Here is a 25099-nt window from a genome sequence, read left to right as displayed (position 1 = left end):
CTATCTAATAATCTAGCTAAAAAGTGTTAGCTATCACCATATATGTGGCTCTCAGAATTATTTGTATTTATTCTCCATAGTTTGACTTGCAGAACAGTACTGTTTTTACTTTTTGGCAGTGATAGTATTTATAAAAATGTATTTCTTAGGCCGCTTTCATACAGCCAGTTGCTCTCACAGCTCCAAAGACAGCAAATTGGTAGAACTTATCTTCTAGCCGTAAATACCAACACAAAAAAAGGCATTGTGGAAGCACCTTGCAAAGCACAAGGTGGAATCAATTAGATATTGACTCTTGAATGATCAGGTGAATATCATAAAATAACTCATGCCAACGTTTGTGTATAACTTATATTAATAGTATACTAATTCATATTTCCCCAGACTCACCCAGCCAACTTCACAGTGGAGGTGAAATCTGCCTTCCTCCAGGAAGTATATGACAGAGGGAATCTGTCTTCTCCAGTTATCAGTGACACAGAGTTCTTGCTGTGGCTCAGGCGACTGAGCCCTCTTCTGGTTAACCTCTCTCCCAGCCTGGTGACTTCCTTATTTAACATCGGGAAGAAAAGGGGGTGTAACAGCAGCGAAAAGATGTAAGAATTTCTTTAGAGGGTCATGGTCAATGTGATGATATGTATTTTTAAATTGATTCAGACTAATTGTTATCTGAATTTAGAATTACATTGCTGGACACACACCGCTTGACACTCAGCAGCAACACCCAACGAGAGATCAATACAAATATTCTGCAATCCCTTCAAGGTTTGTAAAGTTTATATATTTCAGTATTTTTTTTCTCTGGCAATATGTCTCAGAAACTAATAAAGGTTATTTTGTTTAAAACAGGTCCAACGCCCCTCGAGTGTTACAGGGGTGGAAGCTTCTACATCTATCTGAGAAACACTTTCCACAGATTTGATTTTCCAGATTTGTCCACGTTCACGTCTCTTCTGCCCCCAACACGAGAGCCAGAGGTAATCAAAACATTACCTTTTTTGTATTTAGAGGATGAAATTAAGCTACCGCCCTTGTGCTGGCTTTAATACAAATGCCCGTAGATGGGGCGCTGTTCTAGTAGTTATATTAAAATATGTACAAGTTTTCCAACAATATATTTTTTTTTCTTTCTTACAGCTCCTAAGTACCATCAGCACCTCAGAGCTGAATCAGTTCCTCAGTCGACCCAATGTGATTGGCAACGAATCTGACATCTGTGTCATATTCAACAACTACAACAACACTGCTGCCTTCCTAGAAACTGTATGTCACTCGACTGATTAGTGCCACTTAACTTACATTATAACTGATAAGACATACCATCTTTACATATTTGTATTTTTAACAATGTGATAACATTTGCATAAAATACATAATCTGTTTAAAATACCACATTTTATACCAGCCTCTCGTTAAATGTGCAAATGTATGTGTATGCAATTAGGAGGATGTTCCAGATGATGTGAAGATGATGACCCTCCCCTGTGTTTGGCCTTTGGCGCTGAGCAGCAACAACCGTGACGAGGTTGATTCCTGGTTTGATGTGCGGTTGACTAAATATTTTAGATTCCTCACCAAGACCCTCATCAGCTCCAACGAAGTGCAGCATGCTTCATGTCTTGCCTTCCAAAAACTGTAAGTCTCTTTTTTTCTCACAGCGTTAGAAAACTCAGTGACAACAGGGCTGTCATTGAATTTGTTTTGCTTTCAATAGGGTCTCTGTAATGGGAAATAACTTCACATACAACAACTCTGAGTTTGGACAGGCTGAGGTATACACCACAATCAGCACCTATCTGGGAAATGGTAAGATTCATTTTTGAGTTGTAGATCTAAAGGATTTAATACTGACTTTCCAAGTCTAGTCTAACATTCTTAAAGGTAGGGTAGGTAAGTTTGAGAAACCGGCTCGAGATCGCTAGAATTTGAAATAACACAACCGGAGAAAATCTGCCACTTCCTTATAGAGCCCCTCCTCCAACACACACGAACGCGCACATGACCAATGAGGGCACGAGATAAGTTTGTGCACAGATGGAAGGCTGACAGGCAGGTAGGCCATCCAGTTATTTTAGCTGGGCCGGCTAAAATGATTGGTCGTACTTTTTACAGTATTACGGCTTCCACAGATGACATTTTTTTATGGATTTTTTGTCAAAGCACTTAAGATATTCATTGCTATCGGGATGTTAAGAGCATTCCATGGAATATAACAAAAAGTGTATCTCGAGCCGGTTTCTCAAACTTACCTACCCTACCTTTAAGGTGGAGAGCACAACAGAAATGATATATTTTTCTAGAACAAGCCTTTTTGATTTAGTGTTAGATAATGTAGTTCTTCAGAATATACTTTAGTAAGGTTTGATACTTTTTACTTTAAACGATAAAATAAGACTACTAGCTTTTTTATAATAAATGACATCCCTGTGCCCCTTTACATTTATTTGAACTACATTTCCATCACAAATGACTTTTGTGGCACATTCACTTTTGTATCCATTATAGCCCTTAGGCTCTAGGGATGGCAATGATGGCTGTCGAAAATCTATTTTTTGTATACAGAAAATGATTCCTAAAAAACGCCATGACAATTAATCTTCCTGGAAAACGTATACAATTACTCCGATCAGCTTCAGCCGAAGCTGACTACTAGCCTACTTTGGGTTATGTGCCAGTTATGAAATGCATATTAACATGCTTACCAAAGATGGTTAACATTATACTGTATCTGCCAAATGTAAGCATGTTAGTATTGTCATTGTGATGGCTCAAATATTTAAAAAGATAAACATTTCTCCAACCCTAATCCTAAATGTTTTGTGTTTTCCCTGTTTCATAGGCTCTGAAGCCAGATGCTACAACGACAATGATGCAGAACTGAATTCTACCGCGTGGTTTGCCAATAACATTGGCAACTTTATGACGTTTGCCACTGTTGATGATATCAGCAACTTCATCTCCCCCAGTCAAGTATGTCCTGATATTTGTTTTAGTACATTTACTAGTAACGCTTAAACTCAGATAAAGACATTGTTGATATAATTAAACTAGACAAAGCTTTCACTTTACTTATCAATCTACTTTTGTTTAAAAAACCAAAGGCATTTTGAAGAATAATTTATTAATCTATGTTTTGATATATTTTTCAAGGCTAAAGTTTTCATGGTCGACCAAGCCAACCTGGAGCTCTTTAAAAACGCAGCAATTCCACAAACTGTGATCGACTACTACATCTTGACTCTTTTTGAATTCAACCCCACCTTCAACCCTCTCAAGTGAGTATCCACTTATTTCCCAAGATATGTTTTTTGAATTGTCCCATTGCACCCACCCAGCCGCTAAATGTGGGCAGAATTAAACAGCGGAAAATCAACTTTATATAGGCTTATATATAGTCTATATCGGTTTATATAGTCCATTATACAGCTAAAATGCATTGCATATAATGTATGTACTGAAAATACATTGTGGTAAGCATCTAAACAGGCCCTAAGAATCAGCGTGTTATCTTCTGCCAAGTAACAAGTGGTTAATAACTTTAGAAAACCACTAGCTACTGTGGTAGGTTAGCAAAAAAGATAATGTCAGCCATGTATACAGAGCATCCAAATCATTTTAGGGATGAATATTTGTCCTTCTGTAAATATTATTTTGTATTATTCTTATAGGGTTCCAGGTTCTTTCCTGTGCTCTCCTGAGGTCCCAAGTTCAGCATATTCCTCTGCTAGTGAAGCTGACACCATCAAAATCTTGAAGGAGCTCGAGAAATCCTGCAATGGAACAGAGGATTCTGAGGTACCAGCTCCAATGCTTTCTACAAAAAAACAGAGATTGACTTATGCGTTAAACACAAAAATCACTGATCACATTGTTTGTCATTTCACAAACCTTTAAAATGCATAAATGGGGCTTTAGTCAAAACAAAACAGGAAAACAGCAAAAGTGACGCAACCTAGTAAGGCTAAACATAATTGCAATTACCAGAATTGAAGATACGTTTTAAATTGGGGATTTAGGAAAATGAACTTTACAGTTCCCAAAAAAATGCTCCTACTGAGCCAGAAACCTGAATATAAACCACTGTGTCTCTCAGCACCTAAGAAGCCTGGTTAGGAATTTGCGGAACAGTTGAACATTACAATATATACCAAAAAAAACAAAGATATTACATTTCTTAACGACATGGCGGGGGTGGAACCTTATCAGCTTCCTGTCCAAAGTTTTAATTGCACAATTACAGTATAAAATATAAGTTCTTTATTGTTGTATAATTTGCTTTTACCCTGAATTTACACCAAAACTTGGAGAATAAACCAGTAAACAGTAAAAAGTCTAATGAGTTTGAGAGTGATTGACTATTAGCACATTTGTCATGTGTTTATTTTATACAATGGTCCATTCCAGTATTTTCTTCTATGGTGTACTTCATAATTATACTACTTTCTATGCAGTGTATATTATACTTTATAAAACGGACAAGTAAAATCAAGCAATCTGATTGGTTCTTAGCCGTGGTATACTGAGCGTATACCACGGGTAGAATTGTAAGTTACTTTTCACAACAACTCAGTATCCCTCCGCGTCTGAGATAAACAGTATACAGTTGGGCTGAAAAGCTTGCTTTTCAAACTGGAACAAGAAAGCAGCGGAGAAGTAACGGGCAGAAACCCTCCTTTTTACGCAACGGTCCAGACATAGACATCAAACGGCAAAAACATATTCAGTGTGCAGCTCCTTTGGCATTAGGGCAGGGATATCTAGATACTTTCCAAGGTTTGACATAATGAATTGTGCTACTTTTAAAGCAAGCAACGATGTTTTCAAATCTGTAATCAAAAAGGTCCGCAAAAACATTTAAGATTAACTTCGACCTCCGGGGGGGGGGAGGTTTTACTATGGAGGAGTGGATTGAGGAGTGCCTATCTCCAGAACAAAAAGCACCTAAACGACGACATGTAGAGCTACGTGAAGAGCAGGTAGACCAACTGGAAAAGTATCACCATTCAAAAGCTTTCTGATCCGGGTCTTGAAACAAAGCAGAGAAATTATGACCGTTAGTGGCCACAGGTGCGAAAGCTCTCTCCAGAGCTACTGGAAGCCGAATCTCGGGGACCGGAGAAAGTGGAGCAATATTCTCGCCACACCAAGCAACAGCCTAGAACAACCTCAGCCTATACAAGTAACCACGTAAGCCATGCTACTGATGCTGGACAGTTTTTCAGTGGGTGCACAATAAACGGTAACATACACATTAATGTAAATAAATAGCCAAATAATGGATCAACGCTCTCTGTCTAATATGTTCGCTAGCTGTTGTTAGTGTTGTTGCATAGCAACCACCTCGCACTATGTTTCGTGCAGAAGGCAACAGAGGGACTATTTTATTTTGAACATCATTATTTACTAATAAAAACTATTTAAATTAGAGTGTGTATTTTTCTTTCATATTGCCACACTTGGTAACCGTTTTATAAAAGCAATAGCTCACTTCAGGCCGTGATATATGCTCATTATATCACAGCTAAGGGGGTTGTCGACCCTCCGCTTCGCGTCGGGCCGAACCACGCCCCTTAGCTGTGATATAATGAGCATATACCACGGCCTGTCGTGAGCTATTGCTTAAGTGTACAGTACAGTATATTTCTACTACCTTGATAGTACTTTAAAGGGGTCCTATAATGCCAATTTTAAGGTTTCATATTTGTATTGTATGCCTCTACTGTGACATGTTTACATGCTTTAATGTTTAAAAAGCTCTTTATTTTTCTCATACTGCCTGTGCTGCAGCACCTCTTTTCACCCTCTGTCTGAAACCAGAGCCCAGTCTGCTCTGATTGGTTAGCTGGCCGCCTCTGTTGTGATTGGTCAACCGCTTAGAGATGTCCCATCCCTTAGCCTCTCACATACTATGTTATGGCGCATTTCCACTACAGCGCGGAGCGCGGTTTAAGCGTGCCGTGCCGTGCCCGGCCCGTTTTTGGTTGCGTTTCCACTAGGCGTAGTTCCGGCTACCGGGTACTCTTTCACCGTTTTTCTTGCTCTCCAAAATCGAGGTTCTTTCCGGGCCAACAACCGGGCTGAGTATGCTAAACTAGTGAGAGAATCGCTGCCAACTACAACAAAATGAACATATTTTACCGTGATTTAATTGTAATACACGTTTCAAAATGATGCCGAAGTAACAACATACTGATACCGGTTAGTAAAAACCATGAATTAATGCTTTGACAAGTCGGCAGGAGAAAAACCTTTTAAAATGCGTGTTTTCTAAATGGAGGTCGGCTAAGCTAACGTTGTATATGCTCCGACCGTCCACACTCACAACAACGGCCTATACAGACATAAATAAACCAGCGGCTGTACTCGCCATGACACAGACAGTCTGTGGTTTGTACTTGTTTAACTTTTGTCTAGTTTCTGAACAGATATGTGAGCTTGAGGGCTAACAGCTAATGGCTGATGTTGGTTTTGTGTTTCGCATTGAAGATGACGTCACGGCTCCGCCTACACTGCGTTACTATAGTTACTACCCCAGTTCCTAAACTGGCCTAACAAGGCCTAACGAGGCCTAACGAGGCCTAGCCATACCGTACTAAGCCGAGCGAGGCCCTGCAGTGGAAAAGCGCCATTAGAGCGCTGGTCAAAAGAAGTGCGAGTGTTACATAGCGATGTCACTATTTTATGGAAGTAAACAAAGGACTATAATCGAGGCACTTCAGGCAGTGGGGGGAATCTGTGGGAGAGAAACTCCCTCTGGAGGGAACTTTGGGATTTTAGCCTTTGCAGACCATTTTCATTCACTTAAACCTATATAACACACTACAGGAAAGGGAGAAGCATGAAAAGCATAATATTGCCCCTTTAATGCTTTTTATACTGTATATCATTTAGCTTTTTATATCTGTAATATTCATAGACTTATATTATACAGATACATTACACTTGACTGCTTCTTTGCACTTTTGGTTAGATGCTAACTGCATTACGTCATCCCATTACTTGTGCCCTTTGCAAAATTGGATCTAATATAGATGTATGTACAGTTAACTTACCTTTGCAAGCTTGCTCACATCTTTAACTCGTTCCCCATCCCACTCTGACATCAAACAGGTATCAGCTGTTCTGGCATCCAACATCGAGACCTTCACACCGGAGACGTTTTCGACCTTGGGCAGTGCAAGTTCGGGCCTGAGCAACACCAAGATCTCTTCCCTTTCCCCCACAGTGATGGTTTCCTCTCTGTCCACCCTGGGCTCAGTCAGCACCTGGAACCAGGGCCAGGCCAATATATTTATCCAAAAAATGATTTCTTCAGGGTACATGGTAAGGGCTTTACAATCCACGTCGTTGTAACTTCTCGCTGCATATTATCCCAATTATTACACAGTTACATACTACATAAACAATGACATGACTACAAATATTTATGATGCTGATCGATATGACTGCACATATTCCCTTGATTCTCCTTAGCAACAATCTTTTCTCCACAAGAGGCTTGTTGGGGAAAATTAACAACCCCTGGAATGTCAAAAATCAGAATCCAGTATACAACTAAGCCACGTAATAAGAAAAAGTAGATGCTTCAAAACCCAACAGTGTTCTGATTTTCAATGTTGTTAATTAAATTAACTTGAATTGCTTTGCATGTGCAATTTACTGACTCTGGCAATGATAAATGTATACAGATCAACAACGGATCGCGTCTGGAATCCCTCGGCACGCTCGTTGCTGGAGTTCCTTCAAAAACGATTGAGAATATCCCAGCCACTGAGCTATCCAGCATCTCTCAGAACACTGTCTTTGTTAACAACATGATTGCAGCCCCGACAGTCATCCAACAGATCTTCGTCCAAAAGGTACTTTTGATTCTCTCACAACATTGCTGACCAAAGATAAAAACATAATTGTTATACCCTGCCTTATCTACTGTATATTAAAGAGTAGCCTACAAACTACAAACCACCTTTTTATATTATATTTGTTCCTATGCAACCAAGCACTGCAGATAATGTAACAGTGCTAACTGTTTAGGGCAGTGTCCATTGGCTACTAGTGGTGTGAAGGAAACTAAATCTGTTGTCTTACAAACTGAAGGTTTTCTCTAAAAGTTTGGCGTAAGAAAACAAAAGATGAACAATACAGGCGCATGCTAGTGTGCAGTCACATTGTATGCTATAACCATCCATTCTGCCAAACTCTCCCCAGTTCTGCTTTAACTCGGACTACAACACACAGAGGGATAGTGACTTCATTTTATGATCAAGTAGACATAACTCCCCCAAATATTTACGTAGCAAATAGTTAGGTGTTGCTATATAAACCCATTGAATGCCATTTATCCAATTTTCAAGATTTCATTCCTTGTCGATTTGGAGAGTACCTATTTACTGGAGGTAACAGGAAATACTGTTTGTAAGACATGTTCCAGAATACCGGGGGATATAAATGTGTTTATATGCAGAAAATAGCATTCAAGAACTTAGACTTGTTTTGTATGTACTCACTCACTTACAGGAGTATTGTGTGATGATTTCTGATTTTGACTCTTATCTGTGATCTGGTAGATCATCTCTCTTGACCAAAGTGCAGCCAGCGTGGTGCAGAATGTCCCCGATGCCATGGCAGCTGAGATTCCATCTTCCTCGCTGGTATTCTCTGGGCCTGTGGACATCAGTAAGATCAACAAGAAGACATGGACAGGAGAGCAGGTCAGTACGTAGCTCTACAGACAACATATTTAAACTGAAGCTGCAGATATTCCATACTCTAGAATGTCTAAATTAACCAATCAGAATTGAGGACTCAATTAAGCCATGTAATAACATCCGAAAGGTACTAAACAACAACCCGTACACTACCTCTTACTTTATGTTCTGCTACATGTAGGTGGGAGTTAAACATAAACATCAAAGTCTAATCCAGGGTTGGAGTGCCTTGGTAGCTGAAAGTTTAAAGTGTAGTTAAGATTCTGAACCCCACATTTCTGTGTGAATGTTATGGCGCATTTCCACTACAGCGCGGAGCTCGCTTTAAGCGTGCCGTGTCGTGCCGTGCCCGTTTTTGGTTGCGCTTCCACTAGGCCTAGTTACGGCCCGGCCCGCCCCGGGGCCACCTTTTCACCTCTTTTCTGGCCCGACAAAATTGTGGTTCTATCGGGGCCAACAAACAGGGCTGAGTCGGGCTGAGTATGCTAAACTAGAGAGAGCATCGCTGGCAAGGGGGCTACAACTACAACAAGATGGACATATTTGACCGTGATAAAATTGTAATACACGTTTCAAAATGATGCCGAAGTAACAACATACTGATACCGGTTAGTAAAAACCATGAATTAATGCTTTGTCAAGTCTGCAGACAGACGGCAGGCGAAAAACCTTTTAAAATGCGTGTTTTTCTAGATGGAGATTGGCTAAGCTAACGCAGTATATGCTCCGACCGTCCACACTCACAACAACGGCCTATACAGACATAAATAAAGCAGCGACTGTATTCACCATGACACAGGCAGTCTGTGGTGTGTACTTGTTTAACTTTTGTCGAGTTTCTGAACATATATAAGGAGCTGTGAGCTCTGAGTGCTAACAGCTAACGGCTGTGTTGTTTTTCTGGAGTTCTCATTGAAGATGACGTCACGGCTCCGCCTACACTGCGTTACTATAGTAACTACCCCAGTTCCTAAACTGTAATGGAAGCGCAGCATGAAGTGAGTCGGCCCTGTTAAGGCCCAACGCGGCCAAGCCGTACCGAGCGTGGCCGAGGCCGACCGTGTAGTGGAAATGCGCCATAAGTCTCTGAGCAGGTGGCACCTTGTATGGCAGCCTCTGCCTCTGGATGTATGTGAATAGGTGAATGTTGACTTGTATATGTGAAAGCACTTTAGGTGGTCACAAAGACTGGAAATACATGCAGTAGATTATACACTAATGTCACATGAATACAATCTCCCAGGCTCAATTCCAACTGTGGGAACGTCATTATTATTATTTATTTCATACCCCTATTTAATGTAGCTTGTCGTTTTCATTCTGACTCTACTCATTAATCACTCAACTAAAGGCGAAAAATTGCCAAAAAAACACACACAGCCAAAGACCAAATAACTCTCCCCTTAATGTTTTTACCCAAGGTTATAAGATATAGGACTCAAAACACTTCAAGCTTTTCTAACACAAAGGATATACACGGACAAAGTCACCATATTGTAGCCTGTTGCTTTAAAGAGATAATTAATAAATGAAGTATTTTTTGACATTGTTCTGTCTGTTCTTCTAGGCGGCCATGTTTTTTGAGTCACTGGGCGAAACAGACTTTGACACCGAGGAGTAAGTGAACAATTTTCACAATAAAAATATTTTCTCCCCACGGAAGAATTTTCACAGTCTATTTACCTGTGTTATTGTGTTTTTTCAATTTCCCCCTGCAGGCTAAATCCAACTGTTCTGCAAGGCTTTACATGTAACACAGTGCGGAAAATGAAAAAGAAAAGGGTCCGAGGGCTGATCCGTTCCTGTAGGCCAAGGAAAGGCAGGGCAAAGGTGAAGCTGGAGGAAACACAGGTAAATTACTATATCCCTTTATCTGAGTTGATAACTGAAATAAATATGATGTATAACACCAGAGTCATACATTTAGGAAAACATTGGTTGTTTGATTGAGTTATAATAAAGTGATGCATTATTTTCTACAGCTGACGTGCATGTACAACCTGCTCAAGGGAAACCTCTCTCAGGACTTTGCAGATTATCCATCAGACATGCTCATCTACCTAAAGTTAGTTTTCCTTGAAACATTTTATTTTAATGAACCCCTTATCGGCTTAATATAGAACACATTTTCTTATTTTTTCCATATCTGTTTATTACAGCATCAAAGATGTCCAGGGTGCCAACTGCAGGTCATACTTTACCGCATTGGGTGCTGCAGACTTCACTGTGGCCTCCAGTGTTTTGAACAAAGACTCAGGGCTATTCAGCGAAGCCAAGAACTGCTTGGTGAGTGCCGTTAAAAGGAATGTTTGCTAAGGGTTATAAGGAAGGATGTAATGTGTTATAACTTGTTGTATTCATTGTAAAATATAACTTTTACTGCAAAAAAAAATCAAATTAAGCTTAAATAACCAAATGGAAACCGTAAGTTATAACATGTAGGCCTACCTAAGGCTATACAGAGTGGTGCGATGGTGATGTGTTTTTGTTGGCCGTCCCGGAAGTTAGCATTGCAAGGGCTTCCCCGACTAAAAGCAACGGGATTTGATTGCAGAATATTTAAGAAAAATACGCTTTTTTGGCCAACACACATTAATCATACTTAACATGTTTTGTTTTTGAAGGGTAAATACAATCAACAGAAATAAAAAGCTAACGTTAGGCTAAAATCAAACTATACCACGGCCGCATGGCTATACGTCACTACCGTTAAGCGATAGGCTAAAATCAAACTATAGAGTGGCGAAGTCACGCCCATCTACTTCCGCCCCATGGGACCTTATTTCGGAAAAATAATGTATTGAAGTCAATGGAGAGAGAAAACGTATCTTTCGATCCCGTTTGAATTGTGCCATGAATTACACATATGATGTTTGTCAATCTTAAAAAATGTCCATGTCAAAAAAGTCACAGTTTGTCGTAAAACTGTTGAAATATAAGACTATGAAAAATACGCAACTAGAAAGACTACAAATCCCAGAGTCGCGTAAGTGATGTCACAATTGTTTTCCTCCACTAAGAGATAGCTAAGATCAGCGCCATATAGATAGAATCTATCTATATGGCGCTGGCTAAGATAAGATGACTTTAACAAGATGCCTGTGTGCTTAGTACCAGGTTGTTCATACCAGCAATGGGTCTTGCTCGTTCTTTCGCTTCCCGTCTGATGAAAGGACTAGGAGTGTCTGGATCAAGCTAGCTAGCAGCTAGCACGTTAGTTAGCATTACAGCCTTGTCATTTGTATTAGCCTTAACATGAAGTAACATTAAGTAACCCAAAATGTTAAACAGTAAGAGTAGTAGTCATATTTCGTGAACCCTTTGAAGAGTACTGTCACACCGGTGTGATCATTCTATAATACACAATTTAAGCCCGGGGGAGAAATGCTAACGCTAACGCTAGCGATCTTCTCTACTTCATGCTATCTGCACAAATGGTTGACATTAAACATTAAAACGACCAGGCAGTTCAGAGAGAATCAAAGGAAGGCAGGCAGGCAGCTTTGCATGACTTTCTTCAGGACGTGTTTCATTGTGGTGATAGTGAGGGTAGTCAATCGTTTTGTTGACAAGACAGTAGTGACGGCCATCTTGGTGACGTGTGTTGTTCTGTGAGACCAGAGATGTAGTTCATTGAGCGTTTCACACAAACAAATGTGTTACTTCACAGTTTTACGACACATTTCTTTTTTTTTGACTTGCAAAATTATCTTTTAAATTGACAAACATCATATGTGTAATTCGTGGCACAATTCAAACGGGATCGAAAGATAATCTTTCTCTCTCCATTGACTTCAATACATAATTTTTCCGAAATAAGGTCCCATGGAGATCCACCGGAAGAGGAGGGACTTCGCCACTCTATACCACGGCCGCATGGCTATACGTCACTACCGTTAAGCGGTGGACTGGTATAACCCGTCGGCCTTTAAACAACTCTGACGAGCGGGGGAAGAGCACGCTCGTGAACTGTCAACAGCGGGGGGGGCGCACGCTCGTGAACTGTTAGCGCCGTGTTATGCATGCCCACTGCACCTCGCGGGAGCGCGCACAGCATAAAAAAAACTCGCAGACATTTCAATTATTAGTACGGCAAAGTTAGGTTTGGAAACGGTATCATTTCCTTTTTGGCGGGCATGCATAACACGGCATAACAGCGGAGCCTCGCTGCGGGGAAACTTTGGCGCTGTTCCGAGTTTGTTCTAATCTGTCAAAATGACGGACTGCTTTCAGATTTTTCCGTCTTTGTTAAATAAAATCCGTCATAGACAGAAAATATTCAGTTAACGCAACTTCTGGTCCGCACGCAAAGTACTTAATGTATTCACTTTTTATGGCACATAAAAGCTTTGGACATTCACCGGTGGGGTATTAACTAACGCAGGACAAAATGGGAACAGGAATTGGTAAAAAGCTAACTCATATCTCATCCTGGTTTTAAGACTCATTACTGAACCACTCTATAGATGTTTAGCATACTTTAAAGTAACGTTAGGATTAAATGCGTATTGTTATGTTGAAGACAAAGGCAGACATTTTAATGTATTGTTATTTGGTTTCTGTAAAGTAATCCATTTCCCATATTAGTGTATATGTTTAACACATGTTTGCCTGTCAAGGCACTGTGGCACAATTTTAATTAAATGCTTTGTTTTTAACTGTCTAGGGTATAAGTGGTGTGAAACTAAACGGAGGCGACGTTGAGGTGCTAGGGAACATGGTGTGCACTCTGAACAGTTCTTACATCGAAGACAGCGATTCTCTCATTTTGGAAAAACTCAAAGCCTGCAAGGACCTCTCTGCCAGCCAGGTGGCTGCCATGGAGAAACTGATGCTGTCTGGGAAGACAAAATACGGGTACGATAATATTTTTGCAAACAAACACTTTTTATAAAAAAACAATGTCCAGCCATTTGGATTGCAATTTAAATGATAAGGCTGTTAAAAATATGTATACTTATCAATGTCAGCAAATCCCATGAAAAGCCCAAAACCAGAAATGAATCGATCCTCCAACCAAAAATGTTCTGTGTTTCCAAAACCAGCTATAAAATCATATTTTATTCCATCAAGCTCCATCAAGCTCCTAAAACCTAAAGCACATGAGTGCCCCACACTATTCACTGGATGACATGATCCATCACTACCTTAAAACACAGAGCATAGTGGTATACCAAATGCAGAAATGTGTTCATAAACAAAAATAATAATAATTGAATAACTTTTTTGACAAACTATAGAGTGGCGAAGTCCCTCCCCTTCCGGTGGACCTCCATGGGACCTTATTTCGGAAAAATTATGTATTGAAGTCAATGGAGAGAGAAAGATTATCTTTCGATCCCGTTTGAATTGTGCCACGAATTACACATATGTTGTTTGTCAATTTAAAAGATGATTTTGCAAGTAAAAAAAAAAAAAATGTGTGGTAAAACTGTGAAGTAACACATTTGTTTGTGTGAAACGCTCAATGAACTACATCTCTGGTCAACAACACACGTGACGTCACCAAGATGGCCGTCACTACTGTCTTGTCAACAAAACGATTGACTATCACCACAATGAAACACGTCCTGAAGAATGTCATGCAAAGCTGCCTGCCTGCCTTCCTTTGATTCTCTCTGAACTGCCTGGTCGTTTTAATGTTTAATGTCAACCATTTGTGCAGATAGCATGAAGTAGAGAAGATCGCCGATGCTAACGTTAGCGTTAGCATTTCTCCCCCGGAATTAAATGGTGTATTATAGAATGATCACACCGGTGACAGTACTATTCAAAGGGTTCACGAAATATGACTACTACTCTTACTGTTTAACATTTTGGGTTACTTAATGTTACTTCATGTTAAGGCTAATAAAAATGACAAGGCTGTAATGCTAACTAACGTGCTAGCTACTAGCTAGTTAGCTAACTTGATCAAGCCACTCCTGGTCGTTTCATCAGACGGGAAGCAAAAGAACGAGCAAGACCCATTGCTGGTATAATAACAACCTGGTACTAAGCACACAGGCATCTTGTTAAAGTTATCTTATCTTAGCCAGCGCCATATAGATAGATTATATATATATTGCGCTGATCTTAGGTATCTGAATGGTGGAGGTAAACAATTGTGACATCACTTACGCGACTCTGGGATTTGTAGTTTTTCTAGTTACGTATTTTTCAAAGTCTTATATTTCAACAGTTTTACGACAAACTGTGACTTTTTTGACATGGAAATTATTTTTTAAGATTGACAAACATCATATGTGTAATTCATGGCACAATTCAAACGGGATCGAAAGATAAGTTTTCTCTCCTCATTGACTTCAATGCATAATCTTTCCGAAATAAGGTCCCATTACCCGGAAGTAAGTGGGCGTGACTTCGCCACTCTATTGTTCCCAGGTGTTTTCAGTTATCACTGTGTTTTAGTTTTAAAACTGAAACTATATATTTGTGATTCATTTCTTTAGGCAAAACTCCACATCTTTAATGTGCACGTCTTCTCGGTGTTGATCGTAAATGTAAATTGTTCATAGCATAGTACAATGAAGCTATACGTTCCTTAATGCCTGCTACAGTATATGGACAGAGGAAGCAGAGTTCCTTTAGGTCATGGAGCAGTGCTAGCTTTGCCTTCATGTACCAGGATGCATTGTGCACAAGCATAGGCGGCGCCAGGGTGGCGCTAGGGTGCTGCAGCTCCCCCTAGGATAGCCATATAGCACCCCCTAAGCACCCCCAAGAAATGTATGTCTTTTTACATTTTTATGTGTGAAATTCATAATTTGAAAAATGATTGATTCGAAAATAATATGCTACAGTACACGTACTTCTGGGTCTCCGTGTTTCATTCAAGCTCGGCTCTGTGTGTTTGTGGCACGAGCCATTTTGTGTGCGTGCGCGAGCGAGAGAGAGCATCTGGTGCTAGCTATTGTAGCTACGCTAACGGATATAAGAAGCTTTTTCAACAACAAGGTGGAGGGAGAACTCTCTCCTGTCAGACTGAGAGGTTGAGATAACGTCAGCTCAGGTGAAGTAAATAACTCTCTCAGTGTTTAGATAGTTAACTTAACTTAAGTTATAGTGGGTCTCAAACGGTTTGGTCACGATTAATGTAAACAATTATTTCCGAGGCATACGTTTATATGATCACTTGATCAGTATAAAAAAATAAGAGAATAAATGAAAAACAGGTATGAAATACTATATGACACAGTAAAACAAGAATATAGTTTAAAAGGGTAGTGATTTGTAAAATATCCATAAAGAAATAGAAAATCAGTTTAGGTTTACTGTTCCGTTTTATATGGGTGTTCAGAGATGTATCTATAGATCTCTTCATTTTTCTCTCAAGGTGCACCAGATTGATGCATTTAACTTCAATATTTTTTTTAAATCTCCCCGGAGGAGCATGCAGGGCCGTCCCTCCCTACAGGCCGATCACGCAGACTGCGTGGGGCCTCACCTTGCAGAGGGGGCCTCACCTTGCAGAGGGGGCCTCACCTCGCGGAGGGGGCCTCATCTTGCGGAGGGAGCCTCATCTTGCGGAGGGAGCCTCAACTGAGCCGCAAATGCGGCGCATAGGGCTGCGGCGCAATTAGTGTGGCGCGGCACGGTTTCGCCACTGCGAGGCTCCACTAGCCACTTTTTTGTATTTCAGTGGGAACAAGTGGGGGTGAGTGCCACATACAGGGTAGTTGAATCAGAAAATTTAGCGAGACGGACAAAAACTGTTTGTGTTTTGTTCCTTTTATCAAATGTGTTGGTTATAACATGTTTTATCCACAACTCATAGCAACCTTTTTTTGGAGGCACTTTTATATTTATAGATCTTTAATGCTAATTCACCAAATCGACATCCTACACCACCAAGTAGGTATCAAGGCAGAAAGACAGAATTTAAAACATTTCTGTTTTCAGGGATGTCACCACCTGGAATGCGAAAACCCTGGTAGACCTCGGAGAGCTACCTCTTTATTTAACAGAGAACTTCTGGGGCAAATTCAAATCTGTAAGTGTTTAGCTTTTTCCTGTTTCTTGTTAAGTCCAATAATATTCATCTCATTTCATAATTTAAAGTACCTTGTAAGAGACACGTGATTAAATAGAACAATTCTTGATTTTTTCTTTTTCTTTTGAAGAAAACAAAGAAAAGGTTCCTTAAGACCTTTATGCCAAAACAGAGGAAGAAGAAAGTGAGGAAGAGTAAGCTCAAGAAGCTGTTCAAACACATCAGTGCCCGCAAGACAAAACGAGGAGCAGGTAAAGAAGGAGGAGGCTGATAGCCACAGTGTTAGCATCTGTATTTGTTGTGTCTATTTATTACATAAAGAGACACTGGTGTATCTCACTGTACTATCTTTTCCCCTCTCACTGGTCAATTATTTTCAAGGCTGCACTGTGGGCGACATCACCCAGGTGACAGTCAGTGACAACGCCTTCCCATTTGGCTACGACCTGACGCAATTCGACCTCTGCCTGGACATCCCCGTTCTAAAGGACAGCTTGGACTCTATCTGCCAGAAAGTGGACGACAATGACTTTCAGACAGTCATTCTGAGGAAACTCAACGAGGTACCATTTGCATATACAATGTGAAATTGCGAGATTACTTAATGTAAGACGTACACTATTTCTTGAGATATGCATATACCATTACACGCTAGTAATGGAGTTAAGAAATAAGAAATAATTGGACAAAAAAAGTGTGTTTCATGTCTTCGAAGATATATTTGTAAAATCACATGGTTATTTTAAGTTTGTTAGAAAGAAAATAGATGGATGGATGGATGGATGGATGGATTAATAATGGATGGATTGACAGACCGAAAGATAGATAACGTTCTCTATCCAACTCATAAGATACATTGCTGACTTTCACTAGTGAGCTTGATAGATAGGCTCCCGCCCCGCACCCGCGACGTGCAATACCGAACCCGCCCCGCCACCCGCACATATTGCCAATTAGTTCCGCAAACCGACCCGACCCATCGGCACAAGATCCGCAAACCGACCCGAACCCGCATATCCTATGAGCAGTGAAAACGTGCAATTATTAACACACGCAGTTGCATATTTGGCTCAAAAAGCGTGGGATGTTGGTTATTTTCTCCATCTAGGATGACACCAAAAGCCTCCAGACGTTGGATTTCGCTCTTGAGGAAGTGTTATTGGCAATGCTGTATTCTCCGAGCTCCGCCTTCACCTCAGCCATTTCGAATGTGGCGCGCTCAGCAGCAGATTGATGCGGTGCAGAGGTTATGATTATGCGCGGTCCCGCGGGGGAGATGTCTGAGGATTTAAACATTAAACTAAATTATTATTATTTTAATATATTTATTATGCAACACCCGCGACCCGACCCGCATCATCTTTGTTTTACCCAGAACCGAACCCGGAAAAAAGCGTTTGAAAAAATACCACCCGCGAATCACTTTTTTTGCGGGTCACCCGACCCGATGCAGGACTCTGGTCTAGAAGCAAGAACCGCATACGTCACGCTTACGTCGGAGGGGGGCGAGATTAACCTGAGCTAACAGTTAAAGGGGAGTAGGTGCCTACGGCAAATAAAAGTTGTAACAAGCAGTAGCGCTGAGCAAAGTGACTAGAATGCAACCACACACTTGTAAAAAAGAACACACTTTATAAAGTCAGGCAACACTAACCAGGCTTCGTGTGATTCTGTTTATTTGTACCTTACTTTGACCATCCGTTCGCTGTTATTGATCATTGTGGAGAGCAGGCAGACGTTTTGTTTTGTATTATAGCAGCTATCGGATGGAATCAATACATGGGCTGCACAGGTTGTCATGTCCGACTATCACAAGTAGAATCATAATGAAAAATACGCCGGTAAAATGTGCCTGTAGAAAACGGCTTATGCCACAATAGGATAGCAACAACAAGCAGTCAAGATTGTCAGTTTACCTTCGGTTGCTATGCTAACATCACCCATTTTATACCAGAGAAACTTTCATAACAGCGTTGTGATGCCAAACAGCGTCAATTCAGACTGACACACATTCACTTATGGGGAATTGGGGATATGTATCAGCTGCTTGTGTGACAGTCTGGTGAATACTTTACAACGGCCGCTGCCGTGTGAGCTAACCCGGAGCTAACGGGAGAATAAACTCCGGTGGAAGAGCAGCACTGCAGCGGTCGGTAAATGCAGATGAAACACATTAATAAACAATGAACCACGGCACTCTGGAGAAAAGTATAAGGTTGGAGAAGTCGTTATTTTATTTAATCTGGCTTCGTATATGATTAAAAGCAACACGATCATCAACCCGACGCAGTCACCCATTGTTGTTGTAGTGAGTAACGCCGTTGGGGAGAAAATCAGCGACGTAAACGGTGACGTCATGACGCAGCAGCGGCAGCACCAGTCGGGCTCTGGGCGGTGTGAACAAAACGGGCTGAAAAGAAAAACCGGTTCCGAACCAGAAAAGCTCTAGCGCGGAGCTAGAACGGGAACCGCGTTGGTGTGAAAGGGGCATAACTTGTTTTTATAGGAACAGCAGTCGCCATGTCATGTGTAATAGGAAAATATGGTTTTTAACATCAATTTATTTATATAACATTTACCATATTCCACATTGTCAGGCTTACCCATCGGGTGTTCCTGAAGAGCAAGTTCAGGTGCTTGGTTCAGTGTCTCGTGTGGCAACACTTGATGACATCTCCAAGTGGACAATCACCAAAGTTGACACCCTGGCGGCACTCATGAAAACTGAAGATGGCTCCTGGGAGGCAGCAAAGGTACAGCATAGAGGGATTATCAAATCCACACAATCAATAAAAAACAGCATGAATCGTGAAATATACTCTTGCCTGTATCCTTTTTTTCATGTGTGTTGATTCCTTCAATGTTGTTTAGAGCAAAGCAATCATCACCAAGTATCTGGAAACTCCTGGAAACTCCCTTGGCGCCACTGAGCTGAACAGCATTGACTCCAACCTGTGCTCATTAGACATCAGCTCGCTGGAGAAAATCAAGCCAGACAGCATCAGGTGGGTTGTTGTATGTAGGGTAAGGATACATAGACATTCCACCTTGAGTTTGGAATTTTGGAAGGAGCTATTTTTATTTATTTTTTGCCAGAAATTGACATATTTGGGCGAGAGGCTGGAGCTGAGGCAGAATAGGTCCCCCAAAGTTAACAGCTACATACTGTATAGCTAGTTAACTTGGTTAGCAATGCACATCTTAAATTATTATTACCTGTTGATTAAGATGCTTGCTTAGGCTTAGGGGGAGAACATTCTTAAAACCAAATTATTTTACCTGGGAAAATTAACAGCCATCTCCTTTGAGTTTCTTATAGTGAAGCCAAACAACATCTGTCTTTGCCAGATAGCAATGTACGCACTAAAGCTTATGCTGCTTTATTGTCCTATTAACTCTAAATCTGATCATTATTTGCAAAATGATCATGAAGCTACATAGTAGAAGGCTTGACAGTATCAACAACTGAGACTATAAACTCATCAGGATAATGTTAACTAGGTCTTCTTCTTAGAGTACTTCGCATTGGCTTCACTTTTCAGACCCAGAGGTTGTCACTTGGTGATGATGCAGACTTAACATTTTGTTATTTTTTCCCCAGAAATGCCAAACCTTTGAATTTGGCGTCATGTTCAACGGAGCAAAAGAAAGTCCTGTATGAGATCAGTAAAATCTCCTTCGTCTCACAGAGTTCCAATCCGACTTACTACAACTTAATTAGGCCCTATCTAGGTAAGAGTAAATTTGATATGTATTTCTGGCTGTTTCTTTGTCCAGTAAAACTCCTTCTAATTTCCTGTATTTCTTTTCTACCTTGATAGGCGGGGCACCTCTGACAGATATAGTAGAATTGTCAAAACAGAACATCAACATGGACTTGAAAACTTTCCAGAGTCTGGACCCCAACGTGATCTCTGTAAGGGTATTAGAGTTGACAAGAGAGCGGGTTTAGGACATCAATTAAATATTAGGAAATATTGAATATAACACTACTTACCTGAAGCTAACAATGTAATACATTTAGGAGGGTTAATGGTTAGAAGAACCCAAAATGATTCCAGCCAGCAGGGTTAGCTTAGTTAGCTTAGCTTGAATGTACAATCTTTAAGATATCTGTTTTGTTTTCTTTGCGGCAACAATGGGGATAAGCTTTAATTGGAGTTTTGGCAATCAAAACAGTGTGCGTACCATGGGCTTTGGGAACGTCGCGACAGACACCCAGTTCTTAGTTAAGAAGGATGGACCCAAATGCAGGACATACACGGTTTTACTGAGAAGTACCTTTAATGGGAGATAGAAAATGACGCTTGTAATTTATAGCTTTATCAATCTTAGACTTTTTTTGTAAAAATAATCTCAGGTAACGTGCAATTTACAAATCTTTGGTTCGGTTTAAAGTCATTAAAATTACACCAGGCTGCAAGGTGTGATCTGCAATCTCCCCTCCTTTCTGTTTTAACAAAGCATACTGTATGTCCCCACAGAGCACAAAAAAGTTGTGAAATGTTTGATTTTTTGCAGCTGTAATTTAAAAAACTAAAATGTCTAAATCCATCATAGATTCAAAACAATTTAATTTACCAAAACTTTCACTTGTAATAAGTATTTAAGCAACTTACTTCTATGATATTTCAATCGTTGCCTATGTGTTAATACTTCTGTCCATTTATTGTTTTGTGTGAAATGAGCAGAAATTGACTGCGACGGACGTGAAAGCCCTAGTGGGAGCCAATCTACCAGATCTGAAGGTGTTTGAGAATGCTACCGCGGTTGAGACCTGGAGAAACTTGTTGACCCAGGCAGAGCTGGACACCCTGGGTGTGGGCCTAACCACCAGCAGAGCCACCCCGACCACGGCACCACCAAACCCAGCTACCGTAAAAACAACAACAGGTAAACACACTTTGTGTTTGTTATGACAACACTTAAGCAAGTGTTTCCAGTAATACTTGCATTATCATAAAATGGATTTATAGCAGACAAAGTTATACTAGTGGGTGAGTTTGAATGATGTTACAACGCACTGTCTAACTAGATAAAATCTCAACTACAAAAACTAAAAAAAATAACCACTTTGATGTAACTAGGCCAGTAGGTAAGGACTTTCCACTGGATAATAACTGCAGCGATGTATATGTTTTAGCTGTATACACGTTTTTTAACCCTAACTGATGCAGTTAGTCACTTCTTCAATGTTTGTTCTTTCTGATGTAAAGTCAAGGTTGTAACTGTTTGCAATGAAGTTGTGGGGCGCTGAACTGTTCTTTTGATTCTTTTGATATATGATAGTAATGACTTGTCTTTCAAATTTGAAGGAGGGTGAGCAAGCATCTTGAGGAACATTCATCATTAACTCTTCCAAAAAATATAGTTTATTTAATAATAACACTGAATATGTGAATCATAACAGTGATTGACAGCTGATAAGAATAATATGATTGTTAATAGTATCATATTCATACAGACAAACATCGACGAGACATTTAATGTACTTATTGCAGCAGTCTGCATAGATTTGGTACCCCTGCTGGTCTAAGAGTGAGACAAACTCATTCAGTTATTGTTCAGTTAAAACTCATTAAATGATGTCTGCCACCTTATATATTTCTATTTAAGGCTTTACTGATGTGCCACAATAATGTCACCTAATGTTATTGAGTTACAATATTAATATTGTGGCTTTCCAAGTTAACATGAATTGATATGACTGCGATTAAATCAGCATATACTTCTGCCAGGGGATGCCACCCCTCAAATTCTCCTTCCACCCTCTTGCCACCCCATGAATATTTGTCTAGATCCGCCACTGCTTCTACTTCTAATCACTTAGGTGTTACATTTTACATAAATAACATGACATGTTTACATATACAATATACTTCTTATTGAATTGTTACAAACAGTATACAACATGTGCTTGTCATTGACAATCTTGAAGATTTAATATATCCTATGTATTTGTGAGTGATAAAAACAGGATAAGATAATATTTCAGATAATATGTACTACTGTAATGTTACTTAAGCAACAGTTTGAACTCACAATTTATACTTATTCTGGAGAAACTCACAAAACTGCTGGCCAGCTAACCAATCAGAGCAGACTGGGCCCTGGTTTCAGACAGAGGGTGAAAATAGGTGCTGCAGCACAGGCAGTATGAGGAAAAGAAAGAGCTTTTTGAACATTAAAGCATGGAGACATGTCACAGTAGAGACACTAAATACTGATATGAACCTGAAAATGAGCATAATAAGTCCTCTTTAATGGCCCCATTTTTAATTCACATCTGTTTTGTATTATGCAAAAAAAATGGATTTCTAGCAAAGGAAGTAACACCACTGGGTGAAGGAAGTAACACCACTGGGTGAAGGAAGTAACACCACTGGGTGACTGATTTGACAATGCATTGTCTAACTAGCTCAAATCTCCTCCACAGCTAAACCAATTACAACCACGACCCCGAGAGTGACAACAACAACAACTGCACAAGGTTAGCATCAATGACTGGTTTCTTATTTACATCATGCCGTTTTTTAAGAGCTTAATCATTGCTTTTTAACAATCTGATCAATGACCAATAGTGTTGAGAATACAATTACGCCTCTGTGATTGATGTCATTACTCCTATAATGTATGTTTGTGGCTTTGATTCTAGTTAACGCCACAAGTGGGGGAGCACAGCTTTCAAAACACCCAACATCCATGTTCCTGGCTGCTCTGCTGACAGCTGTGCTGCTGCAACTACTACAATAACCATCATAAATAGATGTGAAACTTACTTATCATACTCTTTAATAATCAGTAACTATTTAATACATTTTTCAGTAATGCTCACTTCTTTAGAGTGAGATTTGTTTATAATATGTTAGTTATTTATCACCCTGGAAAAAAATTGGTAATTCCACTGCTCACTCTTAATGTTTAAAATTGCAGGAATATAACATTTATATAATATGTTCTAAGGTGATGGGTCACTATATACTCAACTTACAGTACTGGAATTTTTTTATTTTAGCACTGCTAATAATAGCCTTTATTTGTTATCATTATTAAAAGCTTAAGTGAATGAAAAATACATATCATAAAGTGCATTTTATTGTCTATTATTGTAACTGCAATGCTACTCCTCAAATTAATAAATGCTAACTAACAAATACCTGATGATTGTGTTTGTGTCTCTTGGATATTTATCAATTTTACATAACACCATCACTATCCAAACGCATGGCCCTAGCCAGGCTTGGGGAGTAACGGATAACATGTAACCAGATAACGTAATCAGGATACAAAATAAAGTAAATGTATTCTCTTACAGTTACATACATTGTTTTTTGTATTAGTAATAAAATAGTAATGACAATAAACAGTGCATATTTCCTCTGAATTATGTTGTGTTGTAGTTCCCCGCTGTCACCACTGAGGGGCAGTGACTCATTACAATCGTCTACAACTGGCTGCAACGAAATATCATTCAACACTGTTGGTTATGAATGTTTGAAGTATATAAAATATTGTTTCTTGTATTCTGTCCTTCACTTGTGTAAATAGCATTACATGGTAGAGGGCTCATACTGATAAATATGTTAATATTAGGTATACAAAAACTTTGAATACCAGCAATCCTGAAATGCAAAGAGTGATAGTATAGTATTTGGAAAGTATAATGAATGAGTGCAAGATGTTATGATGTAATGGCCGTGGCATAAGTAAATGGGTTTTAATAGGTTTCATTGCGTACTTCTAGTTCTCGGCCCGTCCACACGGCAATAATGATCTGTAAAAATACTCACTAATGAATTACTTTCCTGTTATGTGTTATAAAAGTGTATGTGCATGTAAATGGTCTGCTAAGGCTAAAATCCCAAAGTTCCCTGCAGAGGGAGTTTCTCTCACACACTTGAGAAGAGATTGTTTTGTGTTACTGAATAATCCAGGTTTAAATGTTTATGTATGACTGATTTTGATTGATTGACAGCAGCGCTCTAACTCCACCTGCTGCATATGGAACAAACTGCCTCATTGTTCCTGATGAATCCCCTCTGCTGCCATTCTCCCTGACAGTGTGACATGGAATCTGGGCAACAAGGTTTGGCGTCCCTTCCCCCAGTGACAAGCCCAAGTGTTTTCCAGTATATAAGCATTTGATTGTGGTTAGCTTTTGCAAGATCATCACAACATACAGACAAACATTCAACAAAGGGAATTGAAAGAATGAAAAACAGCATTAGCAAATGGGGAGTCTGCAAAGTGCAAAGTAATCAGAAGTAATGACAGCAGTATCACACGGTTTGTTATTTGTATTAGCAAGTTTAAAAACGGCACTGGATGCAACAGATTGCACCGAATACAATATTAAGAGTACTTTTTCCACCTCTGAATATAAGGCACTGAACAGTTC

At 39.8% G+C, this 25099-nt stretch overlaps 1 protein-coding gene across 1 annotated transcript in view; it reads left to right on the top strand.

The window, feature by feature from the left end:
- LOC117486775 overlaps positions 1-23857 on the top strand; it is a 39027-nt gene extending 15170 nt beyond the window's left edge. Inside the window, exons 46-72 of the mRNA XM_034135313.1 lie at positions 385-596; positions 680-765; positions 850-977; positions 1138-1263; positions 1445-1635; positions 1715-1806; positions 2840-2970; positions 3151-3275; positions 3669-3795; positions 7111-7323; positions 7689-7859; positions 8568-8711; positions 10276-10325; positions 10427-10559; positions 10691-10773; positions 10868-10994; positions 13375-13565; positions 16611-16701; positions 16832-16952; positions 17083-17264; positions 19299-19454; positions 19573-19706; positions 20303-20433; positions 20523-20617; positions 21393-21594; positions 23138-23191; positions 23357-23857. Coding sequence (XP_033991204.1) covers positions 385-596; positions 680-765; positions 850-977; positions 1138-1263; positions 1445-1635; positions 1715-1806; positions 2840-2970; positions 3151-3275; positions 3669-3795; positions 7111-7323; positions 7689-7859; positions 8568-8711; positions 10276-10325; positions 10427-10559; positions 10691-10773; positions 10868-10994; positions 13375-13565; positions 16611-16701; positions 16832-16952; positions 17083-17264; positions 19299-19454; positions 19573-19706; positions 20303-20433; positions 20523-20617; positions 21393-21594; positions 23138-23191; positions 23357-23454 — 3594 coding nt within the window. The 3' untranslated portion in view covers positions 23455-23857. The remainder of the gene's footprint in view (positions 1-384; positions 597-679; positions 766-849; positions 978-1137; positions 1264-1444; positions 1636-1714; positions 1807-2839; positions 2971-3150; positions 3276-3668; positions 3796-7110; positions 7324-7688; positions 7860-8567; positions 8712-10275; positions 10326-10426; positions 10560-10690; positions 10774-10867; positions 10995-13374; positions 13566-16610; positions 16702-16831; positions 16953-17082; positions 17265-19298; positions 19455-19572; positions 19707-20302; positions 20434-20522; positions 20618-21392; positions 21595-23137; positions 23192-23356) is intronic.
- The last annotated feature ends 1242 nt before the right edge of the window (positions 23858-25099 follow it).

This window comes from Trematomus bernacchii, unplaced genomic scaffold (assembly GCF_902827165.1).
Source record: "Trematomus bernacchii unplaced genomic scaffold, fTreBer1.1, whole genome shotgun sequence".
Classification (NCBI taxonomy): domain Eukaryota; kingdom Metazoa; phylum Chordata; class Actinopteri; order Perciformes; family Nototheniidae; genus Trematomus; species Trematomus bernacchii.
The sequence above is the reverse complement of the archived record's forward strand: the minus strand, read 5'-3'. Positions and strand labels throughout refer to the sequence as shown.